The 13,429-nt window shown below is 39.9% G+C and overlaps 1 protein-coding gene across 4 annotated transcripts; it reads right to left on the reverse strand.

The window, feature by feature from the left end:
* Positions 1-61: 61 nt before the first annotated feature.
* On the reverse strand, positions 62-10,759 carry terfa (telomeric repeat binding factor a). Of its 4 annotated transcripts, XM_051688716.1 has the most exons (14): positions 10,551-10,759; positions 10,323-10,418; positions 10,140-10,249; positions 9,963-10,055; positions 9,750-9,890; positions 5,367-5,467; positions 4,700-5,107; positions 4,505-4,588; positions 3,893-4,033; positions 1,326-1,466; positions 996-1,121; positions 849-916; positions 533-561; positions 62-390 (listed from the first exon to the last, which is right to left on the reverse strand). In XM_051688716.1, exons 1-14 carry the CDS (start codon positions 10,696-10,698, stop codon positions 232-234), a joined length of 1,845 nt encoding a protein of 614 aa, XP_051544676.1. In that variant the 5' UTR covers positions 10,699-10,759; the 3' UTR covers positions 62-231. The 4 variants fall into 4 exon arrangements, with proteins under 4 accessions (XP_051544676.1, XP_051544677.1, XP_051544679.1 ...); XM_051688717.1 differs by lacking the exon at positions 9,750-9,890; XM_051688719.1 differs by lacking the exon at positions 3,893-4,033.
* Positions 10,760-13,429: the final 2,670 nt, after the last annotated feature.

Consider the following 13,429-nt stretch of genomic DNA (forward strand, 5'->3'; position numbering starts at 1 on the left):
TCTAGAGTCTTCATTTGGCATATGAACTGTCTAAATTTTAAAAATCACAACACTGCACAAATAGGACAAATGAAGACGTTTAATAATGAAAAAAGTCTTCCTAAAATTTTTTACATTTTAACATTTTAAAACAAATCATTTATGAAACAAAATTTGTACAGAAAAACTTCAGTTCTCTTTTGAAATGTGGTAAATTAATATCAAAATAAAATGGATATAAAGCTCAATATATTACACAACGTTTTGATTTTTCATAGTTCTCCAGCGGTCTTTCAGGTTTACAGCTGTGCGTCCTTTGAACGGGAACGCCGAATGGATTTTCCCCCATTTGCCCTCTCCATAAAGGGCCACTCCTTTCTTCAGCCAATCAGATTCTTCCACAGTCCACTTCTGCAACACCACCACAAATAAACACCATACACTTATCATGAACAACACTGAACACAACAAATAATACAGCACACACCAAGACAAACACATTTCATTAAACATTTATTCCTCAAACACTATCAGAGGAAATGTCTATTCTCACCCTTCTGGTCTGTCTCTCTTTACTTGGAGCTTGAAAACAGAAAAAAAAAAGATCAATATGATGTCAATGAAAGCATATCTCCATATGTAACACACATACGGGTTACCGGTAAAAAGAGACTAAAGATGTCACATTCAACTAGCCGTGGGGTTGTGGTAAGAAACCCCTGTATGATTAATCTGCATTATTTCCACCTGATGCCGATCAGACATATTTTATAAGGGTATATGGACACTAATTCCATATTGAATGAAGCATGTAAAACATGAGATGTAATTAGATAATGAAGTGAATTAATGGAATGATGTTTGTGTACCTGCAATAAACAATGATTCCTCATCGCTCCAGTCCACATGTGTGCCTGATACATCCTGCCAGCGTGCCCTGTCAAACACGCACAACTCAACAGAGTGTTCATAACACAAAGAGCATGTTGAGACAGATCACACACTGCATCACACACCTCTTCTTGCGCTGTTTGACTGTGTGTGCGCGACTGATGGACGCTGGGCTGGGGTCATGCATGTGATGTGCAGGAGTTGAACTCTGAACTTGTGCATGCTGCTCACTCTCGGATTCACTCACAATTCTGCTCCAGACAAAAAACAACAACTGTAAAATCTCTCCATAAAACTACCTAAAACACAATAATAAAAGTGAAAGCCTACTACAGCTAATCAATAAAAGCATTTTTAATAATATGCTGGAAATGAAATGACTTTGTCATTGAGAGAATAATTACCAAATTAATGGCTTATCAAAATAGTTGTTAGTTACAGTGAGTCATACATACCTGTTCTGGTGTTGTTTATCTGTGATTGTGCGGCTGACGGGTGGTGGTGAGCTGGGGTCACGTGTGTGATATGCAGGAGTTGAACTCTGAACTTCAGGAAGCTGCTCAGACAAGTCACTCTCTGATTCACTCACTATTCTCCTAAGGAAAAAAAAAAATCATCCATCACTAAAATACAATATATATAACGTATGTTCAGACCACTAGAGGGAGCTGTTCGCTCACACAGCGCTGCTGAACAGAACGATTGACGACTGTAACATTATAAATGTATTTGGGTCAATAACGGTACACTTAAGTTTTCATCCAGATCTATTACATTATTGCACATGCATTAAAAAAAAAAAGCACTTCATAAATTCAACTGAACACACTTTTTCTATAATAAACATGTTTTCATTTTCTGAAGTCATTTAGATTTTTTTAGGGACTTAGTCAAAATGTGGTCAATTAAATTATCAATTTAAAAACACAACTCCATACATTTGATGGTAGTGTATGTAACACAAAGCCCATTGGTGCATCCCAAACCACACACTTCTGCACTAATCTACACCATTTTGTAGTGTTAGTAGTTCGAGTAGTAAATTTTAGGGCTGCCCCCAACCAAAGATTTTCCTAGTCGACTAGTAGTCGTTAGTTTAAGCCATTAGTCGACTAGTCGCACGTTTATGATATTAATTTAATTACTTATATATTTTTTTGGGCGGGCATCAGAAAATGGTTTGAGTTCCAGGGCTGAGAAAGCATGTTATAAGTAACATTGCTAACACTGTTCTACATTACAGAGAAATACTAAACCGTAATAATGAGAGTAATAAGCGCACGCACGAAGCGAGCCGCAGCGACACCGGCAAAAGCGGTAATGATCCTGAATGTGTCGGAAAAACCAGCAAGCAGACTGTCCGGACATTACTTAATTTATAGAGAGAAATGCACATTAGGATTGTGCCGACAGACGATGATCTCGGGGATCGACGATGGTCAGAGTGATCCCCGATGCTTTTAACCATGTCAAGACCATATTTGCCTCATTTTCCCATTAATGTATTAAATTATTAATATTATTAATTATTATTATTAGGCTATTATTATTATCAAATTAATATTACAAATGATTTGCCCGTAGACACACAGACACTTGAAGAAACACTTTATTATATTATTAAGAACAGATGACAGAAAAGCCGTCTATGCGCATGTATGACACGCCGATACGGAGGCGTGCAGTCTCGTGGAACAAGCGCATGTAAAGGGTTCTCACTCTTTCTTTGTTTCTGTCTTCTGAACATTTTTTGCAAGAACAGTATCGTCTAAGAGTGCTGCAAATGACCTCAGACATCTCAGATCAGGAGGTGTTTTGAGTTCAGTTCACTTTATTTCCACAGAACAGTTCATTGTGAACGCAACTCTGCAGCCTATACATCTGTGATTAAAACATAAAATACAAAAACACGTTCACCTCGAACTATGATTTATATTTCAGTGATTATTATCATCATTATAATTATTACATTTATAACTGTTTTTATATCTTCATTTGTGTAATTAATTTCCGATGGCATGTTTAGATGGATACTTGTCTGATGGTAAATGGAAAGGTGGTTATTTACATTATATATCGTGAATGAGGGAACAAAACAAATGTATTCACAGATGAAGTAGGTTCTTTGCCAGAGAGATGTTGCCCTTCACAACTGTCTTTCAAAAAGTTGAACAACACACATTTTAATTGCACTTATTTTTTTCCAGTTTCATTTGAATTTTTAGTTAAAATAAATAAAAAATAAAGTTCTATGTTTGAAATCAAGGTGTCTTGCTTTATTGTGTAGGCTTAACCTTAACCCTGCTTAACGAAAATGACCCCATAGTACCACCTAGCGTCCAACCAGCACTAATACCGGTGTTCGTTGTTTTTATGTGGTTTCTTTTTTTCTGCGACCAACCGACCAATCCTCTTCTCATCAACTAACGTTTGGTCGACTATTAGGGGGCAGCACTAGCACATTTACACTGAAAATGCAACAAAAAGAAGTGTAGTTTAAGTACCCGGATGATGCACTTTTTCAACCGTAAAAACGGAGTGTGGAATGTTGGACACATCGTGCACTCGGCGCAAGCGGCTTGCCGTACATAGCGGAAGGGGTGGAGTTACCTGGCTGTGTTGCTGGTCTGACAAAACAATTGTAAATAAAGAAGAATGTAGCAGCTAGTGAAACTTCAGTGGAAACAGCACCTGACAAATGTGAGTTAAACACACCTCACACTGTGTGTGTATATGTACGTTGTTTAAGATACAAGTGTTGAACTGATGTTGGCTAACGCGCTAAAGCTAGTGGCAACACATGTATGCTTGAAACGTCACTTTCGTCAGCTGTTAAACAGTGAATGCTTGCGTGTAGTAAAAAACCATTAAGTGTTCCATTTGGGACGATACTACACTTTGAAAATTCATACACTACACATTTGAGTGCATAGTACATTTTAAAAGTGCATAGTGTGTCATTTGAGACACAGCTCATGTTCATATTTTCCAGACAGGATATTGAATTGTGAGTCATACATACCTGTTCTGGTGTTGTTTATCTGTGATTGTGCGGCTGACGGGTGGTGGTGAGCTGGGGTCACGTGTGTGACGTGCAGGGGTTGAACTCTGAACTTCAGGAAGCTGCTCAGACGAGTCACTCTCTGATTCACTCACTATTCTCCTGAGATAAAAAAAAAAAAAAAAAAGACAAATATCACTAAAATATAATATATTGTCACTGTCTGATGAAAAACACGTATCTCCACTTTTGAGATTGCCTACATTGCACTGGCTCTGGGATTTCCCTGACAATCAAAGCCATTCATGCACATACAATGTCAGGTGGGTTTACTATACCAGCCAAATACGGTTGTCAGACTTCCATCTTCACAAAACCGCAAGTGAAAGCTAATTCTGACAGCCAATTTATGCGTTGGACCCGGAAAACTGTCCACTCAACAACCGGACTAGGAATCCTAGTCACAAAACTGATTTCGATCTAAAATAATAAGCGAAAGCTGAAATTTCTCCAGAACTTAATCTACCAACTGAGTTCTGGGAACACGCCGTTTGTATCGCATCATGAAATTTGTGTACTGTTACATGCCTACAGTGACTTTCTGACAGATCCTTGAATGCGTGTCATACACACCTCCTAATGTGTTTGCGGCAGACAGATGCAGGGCTGCTATCACCCGTCTGCGGCTCAGAGACAGATGCTCCATCACTGCCAATCCTGTTCCGGCAAAACACACATGACTTTTGACAACTTCACAACATAGGATGAATCACAGCACAGGGACTGTACTGACTGGATATATTAGTAAAAACAGTGGTGTTTTGTTACCTGTCAGTCTGCATCAGTGGGGCTGGTGTGTCATGTGACACGTTGTTAACTTGTGACTCCTCCTCCTGTGGTATGATGTCATCGTCACTGTGCTGACTGTCCTCCTCCAGCACTAATCGCGAGATGGTCATGTCAGCATAACGTGATGGCGTGGAGCTGTGCTCGCCATCCTGCTTCATTACTTCGCCAACATCCAGTCTCTCACTCTGCTCACGTGGCGTCTCGGACAGAGACAGGTGCAGCTCTGGACTGGACACTCGTCTGTTCTCCTGCAGCGCCTCACTCTCCACTTCCTGCTGCAGCTGACAGAAGGGCACACTCACCCCGAACTGCTCGCTCAGTGTGCTGTACACCAGACGCAGCTGCTGCATACTCACCTGCACCGGACCTGATGGAGAGCACTCTGAACTGATGCACAGGACATAGAGCAGACATTGAGTTTAACATACACATACAACAGGCGTTTTCAAGAATCACCATTCAATTTGCATTTAATGATTACTTTCATGGTGTTGTTGACAGTCGTGGTCACTATAAACTGTTGTTTATAACAGAGTAAACACTGAGCGAACTGTCAGCCATTTTTGGGTGAACTATGACTTTATTAATACCGTAGATGTTTGACTGTTAAAATGAACATGCATAAGAGTATTGTGTGTGTGTGCACCCATGTTGAGTTGATTTGGAAGGGCTTGTCTGTTCAGGTGGTGTAGAGTACAGCTCATCACGTGACCTCACGACACACAAACCTCCCGAGCGCTGCAGCATCTGCATAAAGCAACATGTCCAGCTTCAAAATTAGAAACATTAAATGTAGTTTAAACAAAATAACCATTTAGAAGATTTTTATATCCAAGAACTAATAGTACAACATTTATTTGATGTTCCAAACATCACTATCTGGAAAGTAGTATAAATTATGTTCATCAAGTAATTTCTCTCTAACACTTTCTTGCTGCCTTTACAAATGGACTTTACTTGCTGTTTACATGGACACCAGAAAGCGGTTTATTGTGAGAAAGCTGCTTAAGACTCGTTTACATGAACCATATTCGATGATTTCTCTTAACTGCCGTATACATGCGGCTTGGACGGTCAGCAGCTTTCTCCACAGCATCGTAATTTCCCTGCGACGCTTGTGTAAATAACAACCATGGTATCGGAGAAAGACTTCCCTATTTTATTCTTCATTGCTTTGTTTAATTTTCAGATATTCCAGAGTTGTTGCCTTTCTATCACTACCTGCAGCAGAACTGTGCTACAATAGTGTGGTTTTTCCTCATGTAAAACCCTGGGATTCCCTCAATGTACGACTTCATATATGCGAACGTGAGACTGTCGAGACTTTATATTGGTGTTTATAAATGGGTATCATTTATAGTGTATCTTTTCCCACTGTACTCCAGAACTGTTGAATTCATTCTGCTGTACTGACATGACGTATGTTATCTGGTCTGTTCACACACGTGCACTCCTCAAACACTCATCAGAACGGCGCTTACGTGTCCACATAAGCTGTGTTTTTTTAAATATGATTTCCTCTGTAATTCAGCCTACAATTGTCTTTTCAGTTTTAATATGAATGCATGCAGTGTTATCCAGGTTGAAAAGAGAGAGTTTTCTAAATTATATTTTAAATTAAACTGTACTTAAGTCTCAAGCATAATAACGCATTTTTTAGCTGCCACCTGCAATTTTTTATTCCCAAATTTAAAAGCTTACCTTACACACATACAGTGTGTCATTTTACAGACAACATAAAAAAAATATATGTATGTTTCATCGTATATCTCAGGCTCCGAGTGGACTAGAAGCTCAATCTAGGATCTAGAGATCCTCAGCTTTGCAATGATATATAACAGGGCTGTCAATTGGGCAGAGAAAGTAAATTTGAATGTTGAATGAATGAATGACCATTACATTTATATAGCACTTTTCTGACACTACACTCAAAGCACTTTACACAGTGAACAGGGGGTTCTCCCAACCACCACCAGTGTGCAGCATCCACCTGGATGATGCAACGGCAGCCATCGTGCGCCAGTACAAATACCACACACCAGCTATTGGTGGTGAGGAGAGAGTGGAGTGATTGAGCCAATTAATGGATGGGGATTATTAGGAGGCCATGACTGAGAAGGGCCAATGGGGGGAATCAGCAGATTTTTAAATAGAAGTTGTTTCCTTAGTCCACAAGAGGGTGCATTAAATCCATAAACCATTCAGCACCATTATATTATTGCACAGAACATTCCTGTCCTCGCTGTTAAAAAAAACATTATATTTCAACTAATGTGCATAAAATAAATAAATAAAAAGTTTTAGTTTGTCCATATTTTCAAATGTTAAATCAAAAGTAAAATGAGGGGGAAAACGCTTCAATAGACAGTTCACATGGTGTTACACTTGCAATGATTCCTTCTAGTCCAGACTCAAGCTTCATAATAACAGTGAAATACCACATTGTTTTTTTTATTCAGTACAGTTGTATGTAGAGTAGCAATATTCCCAGATAGCAGTGGTATTCGGCTGAACTCAGTGGTGAAGCGGCTCAGACTATGAGCCCAGGCCAGGGGCTGTTCAATCAGACAAAACACAACAGACTGGAACCAAACGCGAGGATCTCGATACACACATTTCCAAGCTGAACATCTTTCCTGACAAAGCGTTTACAAAACTCATTGTTTAATCTGAGAAACACTTATAAGAGAGCAAGACGCAACGGCCAAAGACCTCCACCAACTGTAAGGGGCTCTTCATACCGAACGCTTTTGCAACCATCCATTTGTTTTTCTTTGTAAACGGAAGCTAGACGAACATTTTTGTTTCGCTTTGTATATTCAGTGTCTCGTGCAGGAGTGCTGTTTTTAGATGCTGTTTCTAGTTAAAAAGAACTTTAAAAAGCATTTCAAGACACCTGCTTTCTGTTAAACTGTATTTGTTGCGCTGCGTCTAATAACACATTTTGTCTATTATTTGTGTATAATGCTTTTTCTGATATAACACTGGATTATTTCACCATACAAGCTCACAGACAAGTAAGCAATAGCTCATTTTGAAGAAAACAACCTAAAGTAATAGCTGATGTGGAGTTTCGGCTACTTTGAGTCTTACAGATGCAGTGATTGGAGCAGACATGAGATGTTTTCTATGTTGTCTTACAGAGACCACATATCACTTTGTGATTCTTTCATTCACATATTTCTATATCATCACCTCTAGGTGGCACTCATTTGCGATGCTAAGATTTTAAAGGTGCTGTAATTGATTTTAGCCACTCTAACTTCCACAAGATTGAGCCGTTGGATTAGCCACGCCCCTTTTTTCCAAAACCCCGCATCCCAAAGACACCAAATCATATTTATTGAGACCGACATCTTGCAGAAGTAGCTGTCAAAAGCAAGAGCAGCAAAATAGCACCCTCAACTAACAACTGTCATGAAAATCATGGCATAAAAATGGCATTAAGCCTCGATAATTTGCTGCAACTACAACACTATGAGTGTGCAAAATATTACTGACAGGCAGAAAGCATCATCGTCAGTGGCCCGTGGACACATTTTTGTTTGCTGTTTACAGAGACCAGTGAGAAATCTCATGACACTTATTTCATTAATATCTTTCAGAGAGTAGGAATTATTTTTGCATACCTTTCCATGAATAACAATTGCTTACAGCACTTTTAAGGCTTCATTTTGTTATTTTTTTGTAACATAAATGCAGCAGTGATGGTATGATATGAAAAGTTAAGATTTTAAGCTTTCAGATTATACCAAATATGAGTGACTTATGTATCCGGGGACTTTTAAAATTGAAGCGTAAACTAATTAGATGCTTATGGAGTTCAAGGGGTTTATTAAGATTGTTTTGTAATGCACATATCAATGCTAACATTTAGATGGCTGATGTAGATATTCTCAATATGGCTAAATATCAATACAGGTTAATCTCTAAGATTGTTGATGTTTGGGGTCACAAAAAGAGACACTGGCTCTCGTGGAATATGTAAGGAATAACTGATGACAGCCCATTGAATTATTGAAAAATAATGCACACCACGAGGTGGTAATGCGGTCACGACGCGCAGCGGTTACCACACCTTAAGAAATCGTTCAGGGTTTTATCTCAAGACATTTTCTGGTTTTCGTCCCTAAAACGCTCTTGTGAGTGGAACTACTTACTTCCGCCACGGATACAGCATCTTGCATTGATACAGCCAGTGCCTTCATTGCTAGTTCCAAAATGTCACTTTAGAACTAGCAACGGAGGCTTGCGCTGAATCTCGGCAAGGTAGTGCGGGCGTGTGTGTGTGTGTGTGTGTGTGTGTGTGAGAGAGCGAGAGAAACCGAGAAACTGATCGGGAGTTGAATTGCTGTGTTTAAAGTGGCTCTCGTCAGGAATAACATCACTTCAAATTGCCAAAGTGTACATTTAAGTCTCAGCAGCAGTGAGTGTCGCCATTCGTTTATATAGTGTTCTTATTCTTTTCTATTTACTGCTCCCGAGAGAGTTTGTGTGAGCGCGCGAGAGAGGGGAGGGGTAGCCGACGGTGCTTTCCATTATAGCTATGTGAGGCCGATTAGGGCGAAATACACTGACACATAAAAAGTTATTTCGGATAATAGAAACCGTTGTACTGATCAAGTTGTGGGGGTGCGGCTCTATTTGTTGGTCGTTACTCGAGTCTCAATGTGTGTGAGCGTGTGTAAGTGCAGGAGATAAGGGAGCTCAGGGGCTTGTTTTAACCAAAATGTAAATAAATGTAGGATATTATAGACAATGTTTGATGTTCTTAACCAATTTACTTTAACCAGTGTCTTTGTTTTAATTTGTTATTTTGTTGTGGTAGCCTGTAGGGCTCTTTGAAGTAACTGAAATAATTTGGCGAAGTGATATGAAACCGTTAGGCGGTCAAGACCTGGAACTACTTCATAGCCGTGCATTTACTGGAAAATAATCGCACACCTTAGAAAGCCTGTCAACCAATCAGAATCAAGCATTCAACAGACCCGTGGTATAAATATATAAAATAAGAAGTGAATGAACAGACCGTGCTGAGGAAGGGTTGTGGGACGCTGTAGATTCGCTCGATGAAATCCAGCATGTCCTGTTTAAACTCTGTGTAAGAGCTCAACTGCAGCACTGAATGCGAGCAGCACCTCTTCCGGATCAGATTGACAAACAGCTTCCTCTAAAGATTACAAGCCCATTATGATGACACAACTGAGATCTTACACACTGTATTTCCATCAGACGCATTTACCTTTGCAGTGAAGTCCACTCCTCTGTGAAAGTGTTTGTTCAACATCTCCTCTGCTCTCTCAAACTCGCCACTCTTGATACACACTTTAATGAGCTGCAGAGGAAAACAAAGAGCAATGCACTTTATTATTTACATGGGAACTGCTGTATTGTGCACATGCTTCATGAAGTCTCTGACCATCTCAGTGATGGAGTTGTGTAGGTGTTCATGGTGTTTCTGTGGGACACTCATGTCTCTGCATAAGGACTCCAGGACATTCAGAGCAGACTCAAGAGTCAACGTGATTCCTGCACTCAAAATAAACACTGTTATTATCAACACACGACTTTTACATATTTACATGGACGTCCATCAACTCACCCAGCTTATCTCCATTATTCACCAGGGACAGAAACTGCATGAAACGCAGTTTGACAATCACCTCCTTGTTTCCATCAACAGGTCTGACCGCCAAACCTGTCATAATGAATAATTAATCAGGCTGCGCATATTAATGAGCATCATTTACATCTAGCATTCCCCTTTACAGAGTATAGTTTGTTATTATGGTACTTTCTGCTACATGCTAAGGCTCCCGCGCCCACTCACTCTCAATAATGTCCGTGAACTCCGTGAACGCGGTGTAATCTCCATTCCTAAACGCGTTGAAGGCTTTAAACACGTAAAAGTCTAAAGCCCACCTGTTCACTATCTGCTCGTCGGTGAGTTTTGGTGAATTGCTTGAAGATTCGCTCATTCTGGCGGGTTTAACACGGACGCGGTGTGACTGCTCACAGCACGCGAAAACACCTCCGAAGGGGGAGGGGCGTGGCGTCACAGCGACGTCTCTGATTGGGTCAGTGTGGCGATGACGTCACATGGTAACTAATAAATGGGAATAAATGTAACATATATTAATACATTTTTAATAAAATGGGAAGCTTGGATTTTCATTTGAAATGCAGTTTCATAACTGAGTAGTTTGTGCAGAAGAAATACTGTGGAAAATATCTTTGTTCATGAATAAATGGTTTAAAAGAGGTTTTGCTTTGGATCATGTTTAAAGATGATGGTAGTGTACTTGAGTATGAAGTATTTATGACATTGTATAATTTGAACTATGTTGTTAAAAAACTGTCAGCAAGATAAAATCACATAAGTTTTGGTGACCGAAGAAGAATTATGCCTAAACATTTAGTCTTATTGATAAAAACAAAACAAACAAACACATAAGTCAATTGCTGAAAAACATGTTAAAATAATAATTACATTTGTTTTATTGGAATTATTTTTTTTTTAAATTGTTATTTTGAATTTCTAACAAGATAAGAGAAGTACATTTAACAATACTGCATAATGTTTATCCAACAAGTCGTCTAATTGCTACTTTTGCTGATATATCTAATGTATGTGTTTTCTGTAGGATGGAGAAATAAAGTCTGAATCATTTATTATTTTATCAGTGTAAACATGTACAATCCCTTTTGAGTTCTTATTTGTATTCCTTTATAAACTGTGAGTTAATATTAACATTGAAAGATATAAGCATGTAGAAAACCAACAACTGGCTGATGACCTGAATGTGTTCTACTGTAGATTTGAAAGACCCAATCTCACACCCCACACCCACTCTGACCTTCACTTCACACAAACACCTCCTGCAACCCCCCTCCTCCCCCCTCCTGCTACTCAACCTGCACTTAAGATCTGTGAAGATGATGTGAGCCGTGACTTGTGAAAATAAAGGATAAGGAAAGCACAGGGCCCAGATGGTGTTTCACCTGCGTGTCTTCGATCCTGTGCTAACCAGCTGGCCCCCATCTTCACACAGATCTTCAATAGATCACTGGAGCAGTGTGAAGTCCCATGCTGCTTCAAACACTCAATCATTATTCCTGTCCCAAAGAAACCAAAAATCACAGGACTTAATGACTACAGACCTGTCGCCCTGACATCTGGGGTCATGAAATCATTTGAGAGACTGGTGTTGGCCCACCTGAAGAACATCACTGGACCCTTTCTAGATCCCCTTCAATTTGCTTATCGAGCAAACAGGTCTGTGGATGATGCAGTCAACATGGGATTGCATCATATTCTGCAACATCTGGACAGACCAGGGACATATGCAAGGATCCTTTTTGTGGACTTCAGTTCGACTTTCAACACCATCATCCCAGCTATACTCCAGAATAAATTACACCAACTCTCTGTTCCCTTGTCTATCTGTCAGTGGATTACCAGCTTTCTGATGGACAGGCAGCAGCTTGTGAGACAGGGGAAACTCACTTCCAACACCTGTACAATCAGCACTGGTGCCCCCATGGATGTGTGCTCTCCCCACTACTCTTCTCCCTCTACACCAATGACTGCATCGCCAAGGACCCCTCTGTCAAGCTCCTGAAGTTTGCAGACGACACTACTGTCATTGGCCTCATCCGAGATGACGATGAGTCTGCATACAGAAGGGAGGTTGAACAGCTAGGTGTCTGGTGCAGTCAAAACAACCTTGAGCTGAACACGCTCAGAACGGTGTTGAACACCCCAACACTGACCCCCCACACCATTCTAAACAGCACTGTGGCAGCAGTGGAGTCATTCAGGTTCCTGGGCACTACCATCTCACAGGACCTGAAGTGGGAGACACACATTGACTCCATTGTGAAAAAGGCCCAGCAGAGGTTTTACTTCCTTCGCCAGCTGAGGAAATTCAACCTGCCACAGGCGCTGCTGATACAGTTCTATTCAGCAGTCATTGAGTCTGTCCTCTGCACTTCAATAACTGTCTGGTTTGGTTCAGCTATGAAATCAGACATCAGAAGACTACAAAGGACAGTTCGGACTGCTGAGAGGATTATTGGTTGCCCCCTGCCCCCCCTTCAAGAACTATACACTTCCAGAGTGAGGAAAAAGGCTGGAAAAATCACTCTGGACCCCACTCACCCTGCCCACTACCCTTTTGAACTGTTGCCTTCTGGCCGACGCTTCAGAGCTCTGAGAACCAGAACCGTCAGTCACAGGAACAGTTTTTTCCCCTCAGGCTATCCATCTCATGAACAGTTAAACTTTGAGCAATAACTATGTGCAATACACAGTTTAGTCTTTTTATATTTATACAACATACCACACCTCTTCTGCCAGTACATTCCCTTGCTTTTTTATATAACAGATTTGTATATTGTACATAGGTGTATATATATTGTCCTATTGTGTATTTCCATATATATTTTATTTTATATTCACTTTTATTTTTATTCTATATTTTTGTTATTGTCTCAGTCTTGTTGTTGTATTGTACACTGGATGCTTCTGTCACCAAGACAAGTTCCTTATATGTGTAAGCATACTTGGCAATAAAGCTGATTCTGATTCTGATATATGAATGATAAGTCTTTTTAGTTGAAAAATCCCATAATGTACAATATCTTAATCTCATAATGAGTATTTGTTATTTATTTTAACTGGTGCATTTTTAGAGTATTATAAATTAC

The sequence above is a fragment of the Myxocyprinus asiaticus genome, chromosome 45 (genome assembly GCF_019703515.2).
Source record: "Myxocyprinus asiaticus isolate MX2 ecotype Aquarium Trade chromosome 45, UBuf_Myxa_2, whole genome shotgun sequence".
In the NCBI taxonomy this organism is placed as follows: Eukaryota; Metazoa; Chordata; class Actinopteri; order Cypriniformes; family Catostomidae; genus Myxocyprinus; species Myxocyprinus asiaticus.